This window comes from Octodon degus, unplaced genomic scaffold, assembly GCF_000260255.1.
Source record: "Octodon degus isolate 3935 unplaced genomic scaffold, OctDeg1.0 scaffold00017, whole genome shotgun sequence".
Lineage (NCBI taxonomy): Eukaryota > Metazoa > Chordata > Mammalia > Rodentia > Octodontidae > Octodon > Octodon degus.
In genome coordinates this window covers 14,091,860-14,114,516 of record NW_004524593.1, presented here as the reverse complement: position 1 = coordinate 14,114,516, position 22,657 = coordinate 14,091,860, and the positions used below count along the sequence as shown (strand labels likewise).

The 22,657-nt window shown below is 40.7% G+C and overlaps 2 protein-coding genes across 6 annotated transcripts in view; one reads left to right on the top strand and one right to left on the bottom strand.

The window, feature by feature from the left end:
• The window catches only part of Dtl (denticleless E3 ubiquitin protein ligase homolog), a 45,890-nt gene extending 31,630 nt beyond the window's left edge, over positions 1-14,260 (bottom strand). For all 3 annotated transcript variants that reach the window (XM_023710202.1, XM_023710203.1, XM_023710204.1), the window contains exons 1-7: positions 14,064-14,260; positions 9,983-10,108; positions 9,101-9,199; positions 8,263-8,324; positions 8,058-8,178; positions 2,316-2,381; positions 821-933 (exon numbers count right to left, since the gene is read on the bottom strand). In XM_023710202.1, the coding sequence (XP_023565970.1) occupies positions 821-933; positions 2,316-2,381; positions 8,058-8,178; positions 8,263-8,324; positions 9,101-9,199; positions 9,983-10,108; positions 14,064-14,115 (639 nt within the window). In that variant the 5' untranslated portion in view covers positions 14,116-14,260. The remainder of the gene's footprint in view (positions 1-820; positions 934-2,315; positions 2,382-8,057; positions 8,179-8,262; positions 8,325-9,100; positions 9,200-9,982; positions 10,109-14,063) is intronic.
• Positions 14,261-14,347: 87 nt separating this feature from the next.
• The window catches only part of Ints7 (integrator complex subunit 7), a 76,696-nt gene continuing 68,386 nt past the window's right edge, over positions 14,348-22,657 (top strand). For 2 of the 3 annotated variants that reach the window (XM_023710200.1, XM_023710201.1), the window contains exon 1: positions 14,472-14,662. In XM_023710200.1, the coding sequence (XP_023565968.1) occupies positions 14,569-14,662 (94 nt within the window). In that variant the 5' untranslated portion in view covers positions 14,472-14,568. Of the gene's footprint in view, positions 14,663-22,657 lie in introns of all 3 variants that reach the window. The other variant, XM_004626846.2, reaches the window with a different exon arrangement.

Sequence of the window (22,657 nt, the reverse complement as noted above, 5' to 3'; positions counted from 1 at the left end):
TATCATACTGGAGCACCTAGAGAACTGTGGATGAAAGACCACATCATCTGAAAAAGTGATAGAGGCTCAGGGGAGTTTCTTCTCCTAACTGCCACCACCTAACAAATTCTTAGCTCAGAATCTACGTGTCTGAAAGGTCCCAAGTAACTTCATCTGGCTTGCATAGACCACTGCCCATTTCTAGTCATGCCTCAGATCTTGGTATAGTATGTATTTAAGGCCTAATGCTTTAATAATCACACTTTCCTCAGAATACTTACTTAGACCAGACCTCACAGGCCAAGATTATGACAAAGATGCATAAAAGTGAGATTAATGACAATACTTATGTTTTTCCTTTAAAGAGATGAACACAGTTTTTGACCAGGGTAGCTCTAGCTCTATGTTCTACCCATGTTTTTCAAAATATTAAAGAATATTTTACTACATGTTCAAAAAAAAATTCACATCTTTACTATAGTTTACATCATGAAAGCAATAGGAACTTTTTTCCCTACCAAAAGACTATCATTGTACTTATTATAGTTCTTCACTTCCCACTTTTCCTGCTGCAGCACTCTGTATTGCAAGTATGCATGTTTGGAGATCTCTAGGAATGATGCTCCAAAGCTGAATTTTTAACATGTCCACTAGTAATGTTCACTGAAGTTTCAGAACCATTACTGTAGGTATTGAATAATAAACAACTGATAACAAAAGAAAATGAAGATTCTCATTTATTTAATCCACAGTGCCCATCTTTATGCCCAACCAACTTCCTAAAATCAATACTGTTTTACTGTTAAGGTCTATACACCTGCATGCACCTCTAATCCCATACCACAGAAGGAGCGAGTCCTTTGGAATTCTGCTTCTTCTTGGGCTTTGAAGGTGTTTGCTTGTCTGAAGTATTATGAGCTCCACTGATTTGGTTCACTTGCCTATAAAATCCATCTGAAAGATATTCCCAGGAAGCTGATTGAGTTTTGTTTTGATATCATGCTGAGCATAACATTTATACATATGGCTGGGCATAGTGGTACACAACAGTTAATTCTAGCACTTTGGAGGCCGAGGCAGGAAGATCATTAGTTTGAGACCAACCTAGGCTACAAAATGAGCTCAAGGCCAGCCTGAGCTGCACAGAAAGACTCTGGCTCAAAAAGACAAAAAAAAAAATAAATAAATAAATTAAAAAAAAATTATACATATGACCTCAAGATGAAGTAACCTTTGCCAGATTAATGCAATTAGAAACCAGCACAGCCAGCAGCACCATATTGCCTGTAGTTAGATTATAACGTATAGAGGAAGATAATAAAGATTATAATCTATAAAAAGAACACGTTTATAGCTAGCTTTATGATGGACAAAACCAGGTGGCAATCAAGATCTCCTTCAGCAGGTGAATGGACAAATCTACAGTGGTATATTCAAACCAAAAAGTATGTAATACTAAAAAGAAATGAGCTTGATAAAGCCATACAGACTCAAAAGAAACTTAGATGTATATTACTAAATGAAAGAAGGCATTCTGAAAACACATAGTAATTCCAACTATACGACGTTCTGAAAAAGGCAAAACTATGAGATGAAAAAGATCAGCAGTTGTCAGCACTTAGAGGGAAGACAGAAGGGAACAGCAGAGTGCAGAAGAGCTTTAGAGCAGTGAGGCTCGTCTTTATATTACAATAGCATGTATTACATCACACATTTGTTGATGTCCACTGAATATACAACAGCAAGAATCAGTGAATCCTAACGCTAACAATGGATTTCAGGTAACAATGTGTCAATTTAGTTTCATTCTCAGTTGCAATAAATGTACCACTCGGGCAGCAGATGTTGGCACTGGGGGAGACCATGTGTGCTTAGGAGCTGGGGATGTGTGGCAATTCTAATTTCTGCTCAATTTTACTATAAACCTAAAACTGCACTACAAAATAAAGCTCATTATCATTAAAAATCAATAATTTAAAACAGGCCAATAATCATCTTCTCAGTGGTATATACGTTTATACTTAATTCAATTTCATTCTTTAAAGCTTAAGACAATTTAAATTAAGAGACATTTATGCAGTGAACCTATGCATTAGTAATTTAAAATCTATCAATAATTTAGGCAAATAGCATTATAATTCAGAAAACATTATGAAGTAAATACATGAATAATAGTACTTGCAACAATCACAGGTATCCCGAGAATTGAACAGAGAGCAAAAATGGGGGTTTAATGAGCACATGTGCCCCCTGGTGGTAATCAGATGAACTCATTAACACTTCAAAATTAAGTATGCGATCCCACATCAGTCAAAATTAAAACAGAACTGGGTTACCTTTTTTGTTGCATCTGGTATCCCAGACCATAATGTTGCCATCTCTTCCACCTGTACAAAACACAGCTGTGGAGAAATAGATGAACAGTTGAGGAAAAGGTTAATAAAACCAGTCAAATACATTCAATTTAATTTCTAGACTATAGTCTTTGCTTGGCATTAAATTTGGCACTAGTGATTAAAACTTTACAAAAAGCTACTGTGATGGACAGGGACTACAAAGAGCTTCAGATCCCTCTGTATAAATTTTCTTTAGAAAATAACTTTAGACAATAATCCTTTGGTGTAAACATACTTAAAATTACATAAAATAGTAAATAAAGCTCAGAGACATTGTAAATTAACTCTTGGCAGTGTAACTCCAAAGCCTACAGGTCACACTTTTTTTCTTTGTGTTTTGTTTCCACAGAGCCCTCACTCAGGTGGTTTTTTTGGTATCTTGTCCAAATTACAGCTAATGCAAGTAAAGTGTTAAGTGGTCACTATTCCATACAGGATGCAGTTTCTTTTTTATTTTACTTCTTTTCATTTTGGGGGGCAGGTACCAGAAATCAAACTCAGGACCTTGCACTTGGAGGCAGGCCCTGTGCCGCTGAGCTATCTCCCCGGACCTTTTATTTAATTTTAAAGAGTAAAGTATCATAGATAAACTGATATTTTCCTGTGTTCCATCCTTCAATCCCTTGCCCTCCTTCCATTCTCACAGGTAGTATTTCACAAGTTTCATATGTATTTCAGTATTTTTATATTAAGACAATATAATTTTAGAGAAAAATTCAACGTTGAAAGCAAGTGATTGGCCTAGAACGCATTACTGGTTTGGGGGTGTAGTCTTCACGTGAGTGCAGGCACAGTCGCAGCACTAGGACCACACAGCTCACATCCCCAGAGAAAAACTTCTCTCTCAAGTCAGAGGAATCAGGTTAAAGAGATGGGGTCAAGCAGAGCTGCTAGAGTGAGCAAGCCAGAGAAAGAGAACACTTAGTTCTGTGTTTAAACTCAGTCCAGGTCTCTGGGTGACCCCCAAGCCATACGTGAAACAGAAAGTGGACAGAGGTTTAAACTGAAAAGCAGAACTGGTATACCCAATCCATTGCAGGTGTGAGGGTCTGCAACTTCAGTCAAAATGAGCTGGCTGGTAAAACAGAAACTCTAACTCTTTTCTAAGCAATGTAACAGAACTCAGAATCTAACATCCAACATACCATTCCCAATGCCCATTACACTGACATACAAAAAAGCCAGGAAAACGAGTTATCCTCAAGGGAAAAGAAACTAACAGAACACAATTCTCATACAACTAACATGTTGATTCATAAGATAAGAATGTATAGCAGATACAACTTATGCCAAGTGAGGTACACAAATATACACTTGTAATTAAGGAAAAAAGCAAACCTCAGCAGCAACAATTTATAAAACCAGAAATCTTAGAACTGAATAAGCCAGGCTTGGTGGCATATGCCTATAATCCCCACACTGGGGAGAGGCTCAGGCAGGAGGAGACTAGCCTGGGCTACAAAGTGAGCTCAATACCAGCCTGAACTGCATAGCAAGATCTTGTCTCAAAAAGACAAAAACCCCAAACAAAAAAGAAAAACCCACCACCACTAAAACAAGCTAAACAGTAAAAATGCAGGAGGTTGGCTTAAAAATAGTGATAAAACCACAGAAAATCACTAAGTTTAAAAGACAGATCCTAGGGGCTGGGGAGATGGCTCAGTGGAATAAGCGCATCCCTGGCAAGTGCAAGGGCCTGAGTTCAATCCCTGGTTCCACAAAAAAAAAAAAAAAAAAGACAGATCCTAGCCAGACATGGTGGCACACACCTGTAATCCCAGCATTCAGGAGGCTGAGGCAGGAGGATCATTGTGATTTCGAGACTAGCTTGGGTCACAAAGTGAGCTCTAGGTCAGCCTGAACTGCATAGCAAGACCTGATGTCAAAAAAAACAAAAAAAAACCAAACCCAGATCCATTGAAATCACTTAATTTGAAATAGACAGCGTGAACATTATGACTAAAAATAGCTAACTACAGAAGACTATATATCTTTCCATTGTATATTAAGGTGAAGAATAGGCAAATCTATATAGACAAAAAAAAAAAAGTGGCTGTAAATGGCTCAGGGAGGTATGGATGGAAAGAACTGCTAACAGGTTTCTTTTTAGACTCATGAAAATATTCTAAACCTGGATTGTAGCAGATTGTTCTACAACTCTGAAGAAACTAAAAAGCACTGAAAATCGGCAAATTTAATGGTATGTGCAATGGTTTGAATATGGCTTGTCTCCTCCAAGTGTTTAAACTGTTAAGCTCATGTTAGAACTTAATAACCGTTTTGGTAGTGTCAGAGGCAGAGCCCCCAGGAGAGGACTGAGTCATGAGTGGCTTAACATCACTTTGGCGGTGGTTTCATCATGAAAGTGAGCTCTCTGACTAGCTGTTTCTGGTTCTCTATGCAATGCCCTCTGCCACATCATAACGCAGCACGAAGGCTCTCACCAGGTTCTGAAAGTAGGCTCCTGGGTTACCTAGTCTCCAGGACAGTGAGCCAAATAAATCCCTAATCTTAAAATTACCTTGACTCACATATTTTATTAAAGCAACAGAAAGTAGACTAAGCCCACATTATATTTCACATTTAAGAAAATTGAATAAAATGAGTAGAATCTCAAAGATTTGTGGGACAATTTCAAAAGAATATGTACATAAGCAACTGAAGTCCCAGAAGAAGTGAAGAGGAAAGGAGACAGGCAGCAAGAAGAGAGCAGAGAACATATGAACGAGTTAGGCAGAACAACTATTAAAAGAAGAAACAAGGGGCCGGGGAGATGGCTCAGTGGAATAAGTGCTTCCCTGGCAAGCACAAGGGCCTGAGTTCAATCCCCAGTTCCGGAAAAAAAAAAAAAAAAGAATAGAGGCAAAATATAAAAAAATAAATAAATAAATAAAAAATAAATAAATAAAAAAAAGAAGAAACAAGAGAAACCTCCCAATTCAATGAAAGAAAATATACAAATCCAAAATGTTGAACAAGCCCCAGACACATCATAGTCAAACTGCTGAAAGCCAAAGATTCTGACTATACCCAGGGGAAAGAACACATTATATATAGAGAAATAGTTTCAAGGGCCACCAGATAGCTCAGCAGACTACAGCACCTGCTCAGGCAGACGCAGGGACCAATTTGATCCCTGGCATGCTGGGCCGGCTTCACCCCCAGGGCGCGCTGAGATGGTGAATGAGACTGGGCGTGGTGGTGCACACCTGTAATCCCAGCGCCGAGCTGTGCAGTGAGACCCTGTATACCTTGTACTAAATACATTAAAAAAAAAAAAAGTTTCAAATGAAACCATGGAAGATAATGGAATATCTTCAAGTTGTGAAAGAGCAAAAGCTCTCACTTCAGATTTTTTCTTTCTGGCAGTGTCAGGGATTGAATGCAAGGCCTCATGCATGCTAGGCAGGTTCTTTACCAGTGAGAGACATCTCCAGCTATTTTTTTCTTTGAAATAGGTTCTTACTAAGCTGCCCAGCCTGAATCTCAAACTTGTGACCTGTTTTAGCCTCCAGAGTATCTGGGATTACTGCCATGTACCATTGTGCTCTTTAAGAATTTTACATTCAACAAAACTATCCTTCAAGAGTGAAGCTATAAGGATATTTTCAGATACAGGAAAACAAAGACGATTTATTCCCACCAGACTTCCATTAGAATAAATGTTAAGGAACATTTTCCATACCAAAGGAAATGATACCAGAGGGAAGGAAGAGAAAGCCTTTCTAGAGAAAATTCATGAGTTCAAGGGTAAATCATGGGTTGGATTTGGGGTATGTTGAACTTAGTCTTTGCAGAGTCTAAGTACAGAAACACAGATCTGTGCAAAAATAACTAGAACAAAATACAAACATAAACTTGGGACAAATAAAATTATCCAAGAAGGCATATGCTGAGTAGAAATGAAGGCCAAATATCACAGCCTTTAAACTAAAGAATAGTACACAAAAGCAATCAAGATGGAAAAAACAAAAGACATAAGGAGGATTAGAAAGAAATGGTACACAGTTTCCAAGAAAGAAAAGACTTTTTGTGAAATTTTATAAACGTCCAAGTAGAAGAAAAGGCACAAAAAGTCTCATGGCTTCTGCCATTTGTGTATAATTAGGTATTAATGTGATTAAGGGCCCAGGGAGATGAAAATTACTTTGCCCAAGAGCTTAGAGCCAGACTTTAGAACGAAAGATAAGGCTTCTATGGTTATAAAAGTATACCCTGCTAAGGACATAAGACTAAGGAAGTAAGTGAGGCTAAAATTTAGTTTGTTGCCAACCAAACCATAGAGTGCTGAGGGCAGTTTCCAACCAGACTTGTTCATGCTAGGGCACCCATGGAGCACTGTAAGCCACAGCAAAAGCTACCTGCCCCAGTGTCTAACCCAGGCTTTCTCTACCAGAACACAGGAGCATGGATTTATTCATATGCAGAGTTTTTAAAAGGTAAGCAAAGGGATTAAAAGATTGGTGTTTCCCTTTTCCACTACTCTTCATTTTTTCTATTATCCTTCAAATTTTCATAATATTACTTTTAAAGACTCAAAGTGAATTCCGGCACGGGCATGCAGTAGATTTAACTTTATACGACAGATGTGTTAATAAAAACTTATGCAGAGATCAAAACTCATGGTACCATGTATTTCCCCTTCAGGGTTCCAGCTCAACAGCAGAGATGTAGCAGTTTTCAAACATCAAATTTTTTTTTTTTAAAAAGTCCAAACCAGATAACCAACTCAGTTTAATACTCCTGAGTGTTAGCTGAACAAGTAAAAACACTTCATTTTAAAAAGTACTTTTTAATATTAAGACTATAATGCTTGTCTCTATAATTCTAAAAGTCAGGTTAATCCAGCTACGTCTGTGAGATAAATTTTCACTGATCTATCTGTAAAATAAAAAAAAGTGTGAGAAATAAACAGGAAGAGAAAACAAAAAATAGAAGTGTAAAGCTCATTTGGACGTTCCCGTGAAATATTTCCTTAACTGATATGGTACCATTACGTCATTACTTAACTTGTCTTTCTCCGCTAGAATAGTAAATCAGGAAAATCAACTTTGAGTAATATTAGAACCATATTAGGAAACCAGGCCATTTAAACTAACTGGAAAATGTTTAGGTAGAGAATCATGTCCAGTTTATCAGCAGTGTCACCATGGCCTCATGCTCCATTTAAATTCTGTAAGTTGAGGCAATGAGTACCCTGTACAAGGTTTTGACTTGAATGGACAAAGTTAAACAGAGGTATTGTGAATATTCGTAACCATTTATCTGCATAAGACTTTTGATTTCAAGGACAAACTGGAGAGAGTGCAGAGGCCGAGGTCTGATCCTCAGTGTGCAGTGCTGCCCCCACCTCCCGGGGTGCACCGAGATGGTAACTGAGACTGGGCATGGTGGTGTGTGCCTGTAATCCCAGCTCTTGGGAGGCTGAACACAGGCAGATCACTATTAGTTCGATCTACTTAACGAGACCCTGTAAACCCTGCAAACCCTGTACTAAAATTAAACAAAAAAACAAAAACTGGAGACAGTGACAACCAACTTATTTCATTATTGTATTGAAATATTAGGATTTCAATCATCTATATAGGTAAAGCAGCAACTCTGGCCAAGAAAGGATAAGACATAGTTTCTTCTTTTCTCACCATAAAGGAGGTAAGGGAGACAAAAGGACAACAATCCTACCTTTCTGAAACTTAGAAAATGCAACCGACTTGAGACTGCACTGATGACCTTTACATGTTCCAATTAGCTCACCAGCTTTTACATCCCAAAATTTGGCTGTTTGATCACCTGCTGCTGTAACCTTTCAAAAATAAGGTCATACAAATTAACAAAGCAATTCTTTACCAGTATTTACTCAGATCCCAATAAAATGAAAGTCACTTACAAGTTTAAGTTCACCAGGGACCCAGGCTAGGTCAAAGACAGCATTCCAGTGAGCCATCCATTCTAAATAAAGAAGACGGTTAAGCGTGAACTGTCTAGAATGTGTTCTATGGTAGCTTTATCAATAACAATTTAAATCCCCAGAACACCATGGTGAAAAGATCAATGATCAGCACCCACCTGTGAACTCAGACATTTCTCTTTCCTGGGAGGTCCTCTCTCTGAGCCCTCGCCATATATCTTATTCCAACCAAAATGGACCAATCTCTGTTTCCTTCTTATAGTCTACGTTTTCTGTCTCTAGGAAAGCTAATGTTTTTCCCTATACTTGGAGTATCCTCTTCAAATCTAAATACTACAGTTCAACTTAAATATTCTATTTTCAAGAAAAATTTTCCTAGCCTAATTTTGTACTTTCCTGGCCTGCTTTTGTACTTTTATATCATTTATAGTCTTTGTTTTATTTTATTTGTTTCAACACTAGACTTACTGGTTCCAAATTAACAGATTAAGGGCAGCAAAACATTGTATTTATAGAAAATAGTTTATCGATCTATAAAGCATTATTTTCCCAAACACTTCAAGTATAAAAGAAAAATCTTTTGGAAATAACTGGGTTTTTTAAAAAAATAAAAGAACTGTTTTTAATTCTAAAATGTGCTTTTCTCAGAAAGTCTAGAAAAGGTCTTGTCATAGTTAACAGTTATTGTCAGGTAGGCAGCCTACCATTTACTTTGAACATAGTCCCTTATTACTAAATATATTCCAACAGTAATTTTTACTCGCAGCTTTATGAAATAAAAATAATGTGAAAGCAAACATTGCAGATCTAAACTCACCTTTGAAGCACTTCTTTCTGCTAGTCTGTGTTTCCGTATTATACAATCTTACAAAGCCTTCTTCATTGGCAACAGCTAATATATGCTCCATACTGGGAGCTGAAGAAGGAAAGAACATAAAAAAAGTAACATTTTTAAGCCAGTATAAAGGTATTAAATGACTCAAAACCTTTATCAAAATTACTTTCAGATATTCTCCTATTTAGAAGAACTAAATCAAGAAACTTAAGAATGAACTAGCTGGTAGCAGCAAATAAAATAAAAGCATATGATACAGGCAGCAAACAAGCTATTAGTTTTAAATTTTGTTTTGAAAACCTTTTGCTTTTCTACTTTTTAAAACCACTAAGGGGGAAAAAAATCCCACTAAAAGAAAGAATACGTACTTCTATCTACATATTGCCAATGAATAAAAAACAACATGTATTTAGTCAGATCAAAAGCAGTGTCTACTAGGTAAAATTGTTTTTATGATAGATGAGCCTATGTGACTCTTTCCATCCACTGGTTCAAAAAAAAGTTAGCTGGGCCTGGTGGCACAGACCTATAATACCAGCACTTGAGAGGCTGAGGCAAGAGGATCATTTCAAGTTCAAAACCAGCCTGAGCTACAAAGTGAGCTCAAGGCCAGCTGAACTACATAGTGAGACCGTGTCTCAGAAGAAAAAAAAAAAGTGCTATAATATGCTACAGGATTCTATACTATAAGAAATACAAAATTATGCTAATTATGCATAGAAATTTAAAAAGTCTAGTTCTCAAGTGAGAATTGTTACTAGAAAAATTGTAACATTAACTCCTTTTTCTTTCAAAGGAAAATATCCCAGCATGATTTTCCTTCTAAGTGGAAACGGGAAATACATGATTTCTGTACAAGCTTACCAGAAGAGAAGGTGCATCCAAAAGGGGGAACTGGGACACCCGTTTCTCCATAGGACGTGTGCTCATCGTGACAGCTGCACTGATAACCAGTGAGAAGGGACTGTAGAGGGTAATGTGAAGACCACCCTAAAACAAGATGATGCCTTAGAGAATTCCAGTGTAGCATCTCGTTTCAAGACGTTAACAAATGCAGAGATAAATATTTGTTCTCAAAGAGCTTTGTATTACCATAGGCCCATTCACTATAGTACCTCTGTCCTCTGGAATACTGTTCTGGTATTTTCTTAAGTAGACGCAGGGAGGAAAAATGCAAATACATCCCTAACTTTATGTAAGGTACATGTCGTGGTTTGGGGCTTTTGCAAGGTGAACAGTACAATACAGTACAATACAAGATACGTATTTTGTAAGATCATGTTATAATGAATCACCCAAACAATCATATACCAAGATTGTTGGAAATCTGGAAACATACTCAAGACCAAAGACTCCAGCTGAGGGCCGGGATCCCATGATGTGTCCTGCATGAGACCAGGTAAACATCTTGAGCCCATCACAATGCCTCCCACAAGTCCAATTGGAGGCTTAGAGCCCTAACAATGTCTCATGTGGGGGCTTGCAGGTTAGCCCAGTTGTTTAAGTGCCTACTTGGGCAAACCCAGTCAGGCACAGGGGACTGCAGTTCTATCCCCAGACCCGGCCTTAAGGCAGCCAGAGCCAGCACACACCCCCCGCCCCAAAAAAAATCCTTCTTAACAATGTCTCATGAAGACCAGCTTCATGGATCTGTGCTGGGAAGGCCCAAAGTGGTGGAAGTTAAAAAGTCTGAAGGATCTGTGCCCGCAGCTGAGGGATCTGCACTGGAGCTGAAACTCAAAGTAAGGACCAAAGCTCCCCTGAAAAGTAGCACAGCCACCCTCAGCAACAGTGAGGGCCTGAGCTCCTCAGCAATGAGGAAAGCTGAGTTCCCATCAGAAAAGCCAACGTGACAAGCTTCTCCGGGAGACTGAGCTGTGCACCACCTTCCACTCTGGAACCAGGAAGTGATGCTCAAAGTGAGGACCAAAGCTCCCCAAGGGAAACTGCACCCATCCTTAGCAAAGAGGCCTCCAACTCCTCTGACGAGAACAACTAAGTTCATCATGAGAGCAGCATGACAAGGTCCCCCAACAGAAGAGTCCAAGAGACCCTAGCAGCCTCCTATAGTTTCTCCAAAGCTTCCCTGACAGCCTCACTTTCTTCTCTGGTTCTGCCTCTTCTGCTATAGCTGGCAGTAATCCTCAGGTGGGCCACCCACACCCAGCACCATGCTAGTTTAATTCAGCTGGGTGTAACAAGCTGCTCACCAATTAACAATCCACTACTCCTCTGAAGAACAGCGCACAATTTTTTTCCCAATTGTAATTATAACAGAGAGCAAGAAATCCATGGTAGCTGGAAAGTTCCTTCTGCTGGATCAGAAACCTGATGTGCACTGTGGCCCTGAACAGTGAGCCATCGTTGGCAATTTATCTTTATCACATTAACACGTAGGTTAATTAAGTAACTCTTATCTGAAAGGCTCCAGACCAAGAAGTTTCATATTTGGGAACATATGCATAGATTTTACCTCTTGAGGATTCCTAATCTGAAAACCAGAAGCCCAAAACTTTGAGCACATACTCATGCTTTAAATTTTTTTTTTTCCTGCCTCCTGAATGTGGGGGAGATTTTAGAATATTTTAAGTTTTGGGTTTTTGGATTAGGGCTGCTCAATCTATGAAGAAAAGTTTTCATTAAACACATAATTACTAAGAATCAATTGATAAACAACTGAGGAAACAGTGAGTTTACAATTTATTGGGAGCTGTCTAAATAAATAATACATTCACATTTTGGGGTACACAAATGCTTTTCATCCAAAGTGTGCTTAATGAGGACATTTTAGCCTGGCAGAACCTCACACAGATCTACATAGTTTTGGATATCTATAGAGATAACTTGAATCAGCACAAAGAAGGCAAAGAAACAATAGATTAGTAATCACTCTTGGAAGCATAATCTCATAGTTGTGTGTGTTTTTAAAATGTATTTGGTACAGGGTCTCACTATGCAGCTCAGACTCATAGTGATCCTCCAGTTTTCAGTCTCCCCAGTGATGGGATAACAGGCATGTGCCTCCATGCCCAGGGGTCAGGTGGGTGTGGCATGTCATGCCAAGGATTGAACCCTGGGCCCTGCGCTCGCCTGACTAGGCGCTTAGTCTGCAAAGCTATTTTCCCATCTCTTAGACTTGTTATACCTGCCAAAGCAGAATTGGGGTCAAGAACAGAGAAATGACACAGTGAAGAATGAGCAGACCTAACATAAGGCAAAGAGGCAGAATCAACAGAAATGAAGAGAAGACAATGGCTTCAAAAGATTTTAAGGGGACCTTCTGAATGTGTAATCTTGTAGAAGTCAGTTTTGAGTGATTCTCAGGTTCCTGCCTAGGAATATCACCTTAACATAATAGAACCATTTCCTAAGATAATATAGCAGCTGAGGAAAAAGTGAGTTTTCAGCTTTAGGAATTTGAATTATAGATGAGACTGACCATGTGGGTGAAGATCAACCCACACAGCTTTTATAGAAATATATCTAAAATTCAGGGAATGGAATGGAAGGTTGTAGGTGGTACAGGAAGAATTCCTACTTAGGGCTGTAATCATCTGTGGTAATAGGTAAGAGGAGCCAGAGATGGCACACCAATCAAGGTAAAGGGGGAAGGCAATCACAGTGGTACACATCTAAGTGACATGTTAATGAATTTCAGTGCCTACTACATAACAATTGGCATTTGGGAACAGAAGCAAAGAAGGAGAAAAAAGGCACAGGTGGATTGGAGAATTAGAAATATGTCACAAAATAAAAGCTGATTAGCTCTGCCCAGGTCACACAAATGGTAAGGAGGATGGCTGTTATGAAAACAGAGGTAGTTTAATTGCAAAGACTGGTCTTGACCATTGCGCTGTACTGCCACGCAAGGTAGAGAACGGAGACGTTACTGAAAGAGTCCTACAAGAGACAGGCGGCACATTGAGTAGAATTATAAAGATTCCACCACAGAGAAGTAGACAAAAATCGCATAGTTTTAGATTAGGAACTGGGAAATCAGAGACCATTCAGTCTATTTCTTCAAAGTCTTTTTCTTATACCTATTCGTTAAGTACAAAATTATCGTATTCTCTTTTCGTTTTCCACGTGGCGAAAGCACCTCTCGATACCAACGACCATTCAGTGAGTGCGGTTTCCTTCTGTCCAAGGTTTGCCTACACAGCAAACTTTCAACAGAAAAACTCAAGACTGAGGACACCCAACCGAACCCCCAATCTCTTAGCGGGTAGGAAACCTAAAGAACTGCACACAGTAAGTTGGATTTCCACGTACTAATTTAAGAATATGTCCAACTTACACGGAAAAAGCGAAAAAATATCCGTTTGTGATTATTACCTGTGGCATCAGAAAGCACCTTAGAATAATAATCTTTTACCTAGTATCGCAGGTCACCTCTAGACATTGTGGTTATGGGTATCTTTCACTTTATAATGCAGAATTTTTAAGGATGAGAGAGTAACGAAAGGGGTAAGATTTTTGCCCCTGCTAAAAAAGATGCACTGTCTTCTCTGCTTGACCGAGTTCCTCAAGCGCGGGGTCAAGCTCTCGGGAAATATTGGGGATCCCGAAAGTTCTGCAAGCAGCGCGCGCGCGCACGGGCCGAAGTCCCGGATCGCCTCCGAGACGCCCCCGCCCCCAACACAACTGTTTTCTGGCGAACGCGGGATATTGACGTCAGCGGCTAGGGGCCCGGGAGGCCAGCAGCTCAACGCCCCTCCCTCCTCCGGCCTACAGTATCCTTTCAAAAGCCAGACTACGACTTAAAGTGTCCAGAGGGACTTAAAGTACAAGTTCTTTCGCTTGTCCTCGCCCGCACTCATTCACTCTAGCCGTGGGAGAACGCGGAGGCGGGGAACTGAGTCGGAATCGGCCCGGATCCGAGGTGGAGCGGTTCGCGGGAGGCGAATCCCGCCAGCCACGAGCAGCAGTTAGGACCGTTACTCACCATTTCTCAGGACGCCAAGCTGGGGCTGGCGAAGCACCGAATTAAAAAGCATCTGGGCCTGACGGAAAGGCTCAGGTGAGGAAAAAGCCGTGAAAATGCCTCCTAAATCCGGCAGAAATCGTTAACTCGCGCCTCGGACACCACGACCCGTTATTGCCTCCAACTCCCGCCACTGTAAGCCCCGGCCGCCAAACTCCGCGCCAAACTGACGTCACGCCTTCTGATTGGCTTCCGTCGCGGGCGTCCGCGCGCCTGAGTCACTTCCCCCGTGGAATCCCCGCCTCCTTTTCTCCCAGCCGCGGGAACCTGGAGTTCAGGAGTTCCCTGAGCGCCTGCGCGGGGGGCCCGCAGAGGCGCCAGCGAACCGCGGGGTGAGCAGGGAGCATGCGTAACGCGGCTCGACGGAGCGGAGGAAAAAGCCGCGAGACGCTGCGGAGAAGATGGCGGTCCTGAGGCAGAATTTGCAATCTTCCTGACTGGGCTAGTCGAACAGCTTATTCGGGTCATGGCGTCAAACTCAACTAAGTCTTTCCTGGCAGATGCTGGGTATGGTGAGCAGGAACTGGATGCTAATTCTGCCCTTATGGAATTGGACAAAGGTAGTTCGAAAAAGCGTGCTGAGGCGGGCGAAATGGGCGTGGGGGACGTGGCGCCCCCACGTGGTGGTGGTGGTGGTGGTGGTCTCGGGGGAGGCTGGGAAGGCGCATGCGCGTGCTTTTGCTCCGGGCCGTCGGGATTGCGGGAAAATTGAAGGCTTTCCTGGATGCCCCCCCTTGGCAACAGAGCGAGCCTTGAGGTCTTGTAAGGGGTCCCTCTTGCCCATTTGAGGGCAAAGACTCCGAAATTTCAACAGAAGTGATTGAAAAAACACTAAAATGCAATTATTTTCCCGTACGTTCCTTTTTGAGACTAGGTCTGACCTCAGTGTTACGTGCGGATTTGCAAGGCAGGTTAGATATACTGCAGAGACCCCTGGTGGGGGCGAGGGTCCTAGGAGTGCCCTGTAAGGAGCTGCCACCTCCCTTCGAGGCCTTGCCCTCGCTTCCACGAAGAATGAGGGAGTGGGGTGCCTAGCGAAAGGGGAGAATCAAGACTGATGGTGCAGAGCAAAAGGTTAGAGTGTGGTAAATCCAAAGAAAGCAGTAGGGAAGCTGTCTCAGCCGCACAGTGCTGCTACATGGCAGGAGGCGTCTCGCGCGGGTGTGAAGACTTCTCATGCAGTAGAGGGAGCTTTGTGGTAAACTGAGTTGAGTCCCATTTCTGCGAATTTTGTGATCAAGCACAAGCCACCTGGTTTCATCCACCTTCAATTTATTGTATACATTAAGGGATTTCGTGCGCAAAAGATGCCTGTATCAAGCGCTGAAGACTCATTTTAGAATGGATATGGGAGGCAAGGGCAGGTATTGATCAGAAAAGAACTCAGTATGAAAGTTTTGTTTCGTGTACTTGGAGAATTTTATTGCATGGGGAAATATTTAATCAGCTGGTATATACACACTTAATTTTTTTTTTTTTTTTTTTTTTTTTTGAGCTAGGATCTCCCTTTATAGTCCAGGCTGGCCTTAAACTCATGTTGAGCCTCTTGCCTCAGCCTCCCAAGTGCTAGGATTGTGGCCCTGTGTCTTTGTACCTACTTTACCACTTAATTCTTAAGATAATGTATGGAGACCTGCACTAGAACTCATAAATAATACGAGCCACTTTTTGACTATTTCGGACTTGCCTAACTGTTAGAGATTCCCTCCCCTTCTTTCTCCAATGGTTGTTTTTATTAGTACGTATTTGCAGTACATAGTAATTACATTCATCATAACACATCTTGATACTTTTACATCACCTTTCCTTCCCTTCCTCTCCCTTTCCACCGTATCTTAGTCCTCTTATTTGCAGAAGACCCATTTCCCTGTTTCCTATTCTCTTTTAATTTGCTTTTTAATTTATTTACACTTTGGCTTTCTCATGTACGAGAAACCATTCTACTTTTAAGCTTGTGTCTCTGGTTTACTTCATTTAACCTCCTCCTTTTAATCTGTAAACATTTTTATGGGGTTGATTTATTTTTATTTTTTATTTGATACGGGGTCTCACTACACTGCTTGGACTCATAGTAATCCTCCTGTCTCAGCCTTTCTAGCTCTGGGATTAGTGGCGTGTGCCACCACGCCTGGTCTTGGTGGCCAGCTCAGTGCACCCAGGGTTCTGGGACCCACATGGCATGTAGTACCAGGGATCGAACCCAGGTCCCTGCGCTTGCCAGGCAGGTGCTTAGAACACTGAGCTATCTCCCCAGCCCATGGGGTTGGTTTAAACAATAACTTATCAGACTTTAAAAGAAGCTTTAATCTCCTTTTGATCAACATGAAAGTATCACAACATCCCAATGAGATATTTCTTTGGCAGAGTATATTCTCATCAACCATAAAAAATTATTTTGAGCTTTTCTCTTACTAAAGCTATAGATTTTTCACCTTTGAAATACAAATTACAATTTTTAAGAATTACATAATCTTCCTCCCTCAAAACATGTTTTATCGTTGGTACACCTGGGCTTGGCCTTGCTGATGATAGAATAGTGGTTATAGAACAGAAATCAGGCTGGGGTGCTGAAAAGGGAAATATAGAATTCCTTGGAATTGCAGTGGTAATAGAAAAGAGGCTAGCAATATTTTCTTAATGAAATTTGGAGGGGCCAGGGAGATGGCTCAGTAAAATAGGTGCTTGCCTGGCAAGCGCAAGGGCCTGAGTTCAATCCCCAGTTCTGCCAAAAAAAAAAAAAAGAAAGAAATTGGGAGTACAAATACTTTACTCCATATCTGTAAGAAATAAGCAGGTCCTTGGGCCCCTGGCTCAACCCTGGCATGTGACAGGCTCCTTGTGAGCTGAGGGAACCCTGCACCCTGAAGGGCCAAAAGCCAGAGGAATGAAAAAGAAAGCTGATCCTTTCTGTCACTGATGGTATAATAATATTTCTGGAAGAACCTTGAATGCCAGGGACTTTCCAACCCTGCTGCTCATAATCTTCAGTCCCCTTCTGGTCACTGTAGAACCAGGATTGCCAGGGACCTGGATGCCCTGGAGCACGTGTCCCCAGGAGTATGTGTATCCATTTGATACCACTCCTGAGTCGGGCTCCATTCTGGTGTCAGACATTGACAACGTGAGGACTGACTTTCTAATGAAAACCATTGCTAACCAGGCTAAAGTTGTGCTGTTAATAGGTGAAGAAGAGCAGCCAAAACAGTCAAGTCATCAAAGAATGCATGTCAAAGTATGATCCTGCAAGTCACATGACCAAAAGTCTGAACTTTGCTTCTGCAAACACCCCTCTGATGTTTCAGGTACTACTAGCTTTATGGTACTGCTCATTGAAGCCAAGTTTGTGATGCACCGTGGAAGGCTCACAGCACAACCTTACTCATGTGAGGTATTCACTAATCTCATCTGAACTTCCATAACCGTAAAATATTCCTGACATATCTCCCATTATTTCTGTTATTTGCTGCAACAGATTTTTCAATTGCTTGGTTTGGGATGTATAATTGTAAATTGTGGAGAAACACAAAGTGTACCTGAGGTTCCTCAAGTCTCAACACTCTCTAAAATATAAGCCTGTGAAATGGAAAATACACAAAAAAGAAGTGGATGGTTATTGAGTGTTGAATCCGAAACCACAGTTAGGCCTGGATATAGAGTAAGTGATCTATATAGCATGCTGGGTCTTCCTAGCAGTAGGCTGGTTAAGTAGTTTATAGGTAAATCTCAGGCTCAGAAAGATGATTTAGGGGCCGGGGAGACGGCTCAGTGGAATAAGCGCTTCCCTGGCAAGCACAAGGACCTGGGTTCAATCCCAGGTTCCACCCCCCCGCCTCAAAAAAAAAAAAAAAAAAGATGATTTATATAAGACAGAAAAAACTCTTGTTCTTTTTGACCTCACCCTACTGTACCTTCTAAAGCTGTTAGGAAATTGTTACAGAAATAGCCAGAGAATACTTAGTTTAATGTTTTAAATATTGAGTCATGTCATTTACCTGTTAAAAGTACTTTCATTTTTGAGCCAAAATTCATAGTCACAAGGCTACAAGTTTGACTGGGCAAGGTGGTGCACACCTATAATCCCAGCACTGGGGAGGCTGAAAACAAGGATCACTAGGACTCTGAGCTGCATAGTGAGACCCTGTACCACAAACATACATACATACATACATACATACATGAATGAAAGAAAGCTACAAGTTCTAGTTTCAAGAATTTCTAGACTAGAGTTTCCTAAATTGTTCTGCAAGGGATACTAGTTTTCGAATATTTTTCAGGAATTCTCCCCTGCCCCAGACCTTTTCCTCTACTTCACACAGAGGGCATGATGTGATCTGACTTAGCTTTGGGAAGGATTCCTCTGGAAGGCCAGGGACAGAAGCAGAGAGATGGTAAGGGGGCCTTTGTCATAATTCCGGGAAGAAAAAATAGTGCCTGGGACCAAGATGGTGAAAGCTGTGTGAAGTACTGAGATTCTAAATGTATTTTGAAGGTTGAGCCAACGTGATTAGCTAATGGATGGGGTTAATGGAATAGACCAATTAGTTAGCTAACAAGAAGCTACTGGAAGGAGCTTTGCTCTGAGCTCCTGGAAGGATGATTGCCATTTATTGAGAGGGTAAAAGTCATGTCCCTTTGGGACGTGATAGATTTGAGATGTTGCTTAGAGATATCCACGTGGAGATACTAATGGACAGCTCAACATAATGACACTTGGCCAGGTGTGATGGTACAGGCCCATTATCCTGGCACTATGAGAGACAGAGGCAGGAGGATCAAAAGTAAGAGCCCGGCCTGGGCTACTTAATGACTTCGCAAGACCTTGTCTAAAGACCATGAGGTCAGTCCTCATGTCACAAACAAAAAATGGCACTGATGTCTTAGAAACAAATTTGGCAAATGCTGCCATTGTCAACCTGCTGTGTATTTATACCTATTGGGTTCTGTGTCGACAGAGTAAGCACAATGGTAAACTAATTTTTTCTGAGTTCTGTGGGAATAAGTGGTGCTGTTTTGAAGTTACAGTAGTCCCTTGCTATTTCGCAGTTTGACTTTGTGGACTCACCGTTTTGTGAGTTTTCAAAGAATATTGATCTAAATTATTTATTGCGAATTTTTCAGTATATCTCAGGATTTCTGCAGTACTGTACAGTATATATATGTTATTAAAATTATATAGATCTACAAGTTTAGAAAGTAGTTAACATTAGAAGTGTTTTTTAACGTGTGGGAAAGGGTTTATAAAAGTGTGGGAAGGGCTTGTAAAGCCTTAAAATATATATAAATACTAAAATATGTCACTACTTCACTGATTTTTACTTATTGCAGGGGGGTCTGGAATGTATCCTCCACAGTACATTGAGGGACCGCTGTACTCAGTTCATTCAGGATATAGTTAGTGACAGAAGAGTGAGCATTCATAGAGAGCTACTCAACAGCAGAGATGTACTGAGCACCTGTATTTTGTACAGCGTGGTATTTAGTAGTCGGGGTAGAGTAAAGGCTACTGTGCAGCTGGAGGCTCCAAGGAGCTCACATTCAGTTGAGATTGGACACACAGGGTTGTATCGCTGTAAACAGGAGCTCAGGTTCTAGGGGGAACAGACCGGTAGGGCAGACTGAATATGGCCTTGTTGGTCAGAATAAGAGACTTGAATTTTACACAAAATGCATTGGAAAGACCTTGAGCGCTAGAAGCTGGTACCAGGGTTATCGAACTGTAAAGATTGAGCGGGCTTAAGTGTCATAGTTAATACAGTTTATGTTTATTGGATGTGTTCCATGATGCAAATGATTGGTACTGTACACAGTAGGTACAAAGAACGTTTCTCACAAAGATTATTTCATTGAAACTTTCACAGATTAACTTCAGTCAGTCTAAGCATTTTTACATCAGCTGAGGAAACATTGTGCTAATAATTTGGGGAAACTTATGCAAGATCTCTTTAACCTGGGAGAAAGAGGTATCTCTTAAATGACATTTTGGCCTAGAGAGAATGAAATGAGGAGGAGGAGAGGAGAAGGTGACTTTCATTCCTTTTCCTGGCAGCTGGTGCACTGGGAAGTGAGGAAATGTAGAGGGTGGAATTGTTAGCAGAGGTGCTGTTGAGCTTCATGCTTCTTGAAAAGCTTGCTAGTATGCTCAGTGAAAAAATTTAATTATGAAATAGTGCTACAAATCAGAGAACTGTCTGCACATTCTGATTTCCCCTTCAGATGCCTTTACTCACCCATGTTCCAGCACCTGGCTTCTCCCTGAGAAAAGACCATAGTTGTTATACTGTCCATATTGCCACAGGGGTAGCTGGTGGTCATGATAAACACATACCTTTTGGGACTTAGTCCTATAGCTCATACTAAAGAAATTGACTGCAGCAGCCAGGTTTGTACCAGATGACTAGTTCTGTGCTGTAGCTGATCAGTCCTGGAGTGGACATGGGATCCATATTGACTCAAATTCTTTGAGAATCTTTACTGCCGTACTGAAAGATGTGACAGTATCAGTAAGTGATAACACATAAAGGTTAGGATCAACTCTTAGTAAGTCAGAGCCCTTTAAAAACCAGCCCTTGGAAGTATGAATTCTCAAGGCTGGTAGGTGGCCCCTGAATGGGCTAATCAGAACTCCAGCACTGTTCAGTTCTTATTGAAACTCACTCACTTTTATGTATGACTAATACTTGCTGTCTTGCAATCTAAAGTTATTAAATATACCTATGCATTGGTATTTATAGCTAAAATCAGTCCCTTCTAGATCAGTGTTCTCATGTACATACTGCCCTGTTACATGTATCTCACTGTGTGCATTTTGTAATCAATTTCTGAAATTTTGAGAAAGGTATGCTTATTATTGATGCATTACTGGTTGAATCAACCATCATTCCAGTTGTTTCTATTTCTATTATATTTTTAAATATAAAGTTTTTATAATATCAACTTCTAACGTGTGGATTGTTAGGCTACCATATAGTGTGTGGTGCATACTTGTGTTTGTGTTTCTTCCCCGTTACCAACACTGTTTTCTTAATGATTGATTCGAAGATGTGTATGCATTGTGGTCTAATTTTGAATCATTCTGGTGTTGCTAAAGCAGGTATAACACATGCTCCTAAAGTGTTCTCCAACGATAATGGTGGTCTTTGTAGTGGTTGTAGTTATACTATTGGTTGCCTAGCATCTTTTGAACATTCTTTTTGCACGCAAGGAATATCCTGTGTCATGAACTCTGTCTTACCAAGGTGGGAACAAAAACTTCCTATTTTTTCTTGCAAGAATGGAGTATCTGCCCAAGGTTCTGGCACTCAGATGCACCTTCTCCCTGATCTGATTTAGCAATGAGAGGTGCAAGAAGGAAGACTGGAAACATACGCATACGCTCCCCTGCCTTGGCAGCAGAAGGTCCTACAGATTCCTAGTGTGCAGCAGTAGCAGCAAGGTAGCATATTCTAGAGGACAGCAGAGCTAACTGAAGCATCAGGTGTTTCCTAGCAACATCAGGTTGGCATCTAATAAATTTGTCAATGTGGCTTATTGGGTGTTCTTAGAAACTTATTCTTAAAAATGTTTATTAGTCTTTGAATAAAACACATTTTCTGCCTAATCATCCAGTTTCTGTTGCTTGCAGCTAAGAACTTAGTCTAATAGATGCTATGAGGAAATTTGTGCTGTTTTAAAAAACTTGATCAAAACCCTGTGTAGCATAATTGGTTATTTTTTGCTTCCAGGGGCCTTTGTCAACCTTCACAATTCTACCTCTCAGAAATCACTGATTCAAAACGTCCCATTCTTTAATTTTAAGCTGTACCCTTCTGATTGCTTGCTAGAGAATCACTTTAGCATAATAATTTAGGACCGTAGGCTTAGAGCCCCACTGCCAGGACTGAGACTTCCCTGCCATTGGTTAGCTGTTGTTCCTTCCCCCTTTTATTTATTAGTATATGTTTGCACTACACAATTAATTCTGTGCATCCATTGTGGGGAATAAGCAGATATCCATAGCACACTTTGATGCTGTTTACTTCCTCTTCCCCTCCCATCCTTCCCATCTTCCCAGAGTGTCGGCGGTGCAGATATTGCTAATGTGTGTTCTGTAAGGATGTATGTTTCCAGTATTAGATTACACTCACGAGTGCCTTTCCATTACCCTTTAGCAAATTGTAGAAATTGCCTGCTTAGATTTCCTTTGTGGTTGTCTTTTGTATAGAAACATGATGACAAGTAGGAAAAAAATTTCCTTTATCATTTTTTAACATAAGCAAAGGTTATTCCTTGTGCAGACATAATTACCATTTGGGGACTAGTAAAGTACCAAAAGAGGGAAACATTTAAAGCCATTGCTATTAAATCCATATCAAGATACTCATCCTCAGTAAACTTTTTAAAGACTAAACATTAATTTTTTTTGTTTATTGACTTTTGGATTTTGCATTTTAAAAAATTGGGCTTAAGTTGAGCATGGTGGTGCATGCCTATAATCCTGGCACTAGGGAGGCTGAGGCAGGAGGATTGCTATAAGTTTGAGGCCAGCCTGGGCTACATAATAAGTTCAAGGCCAGCCT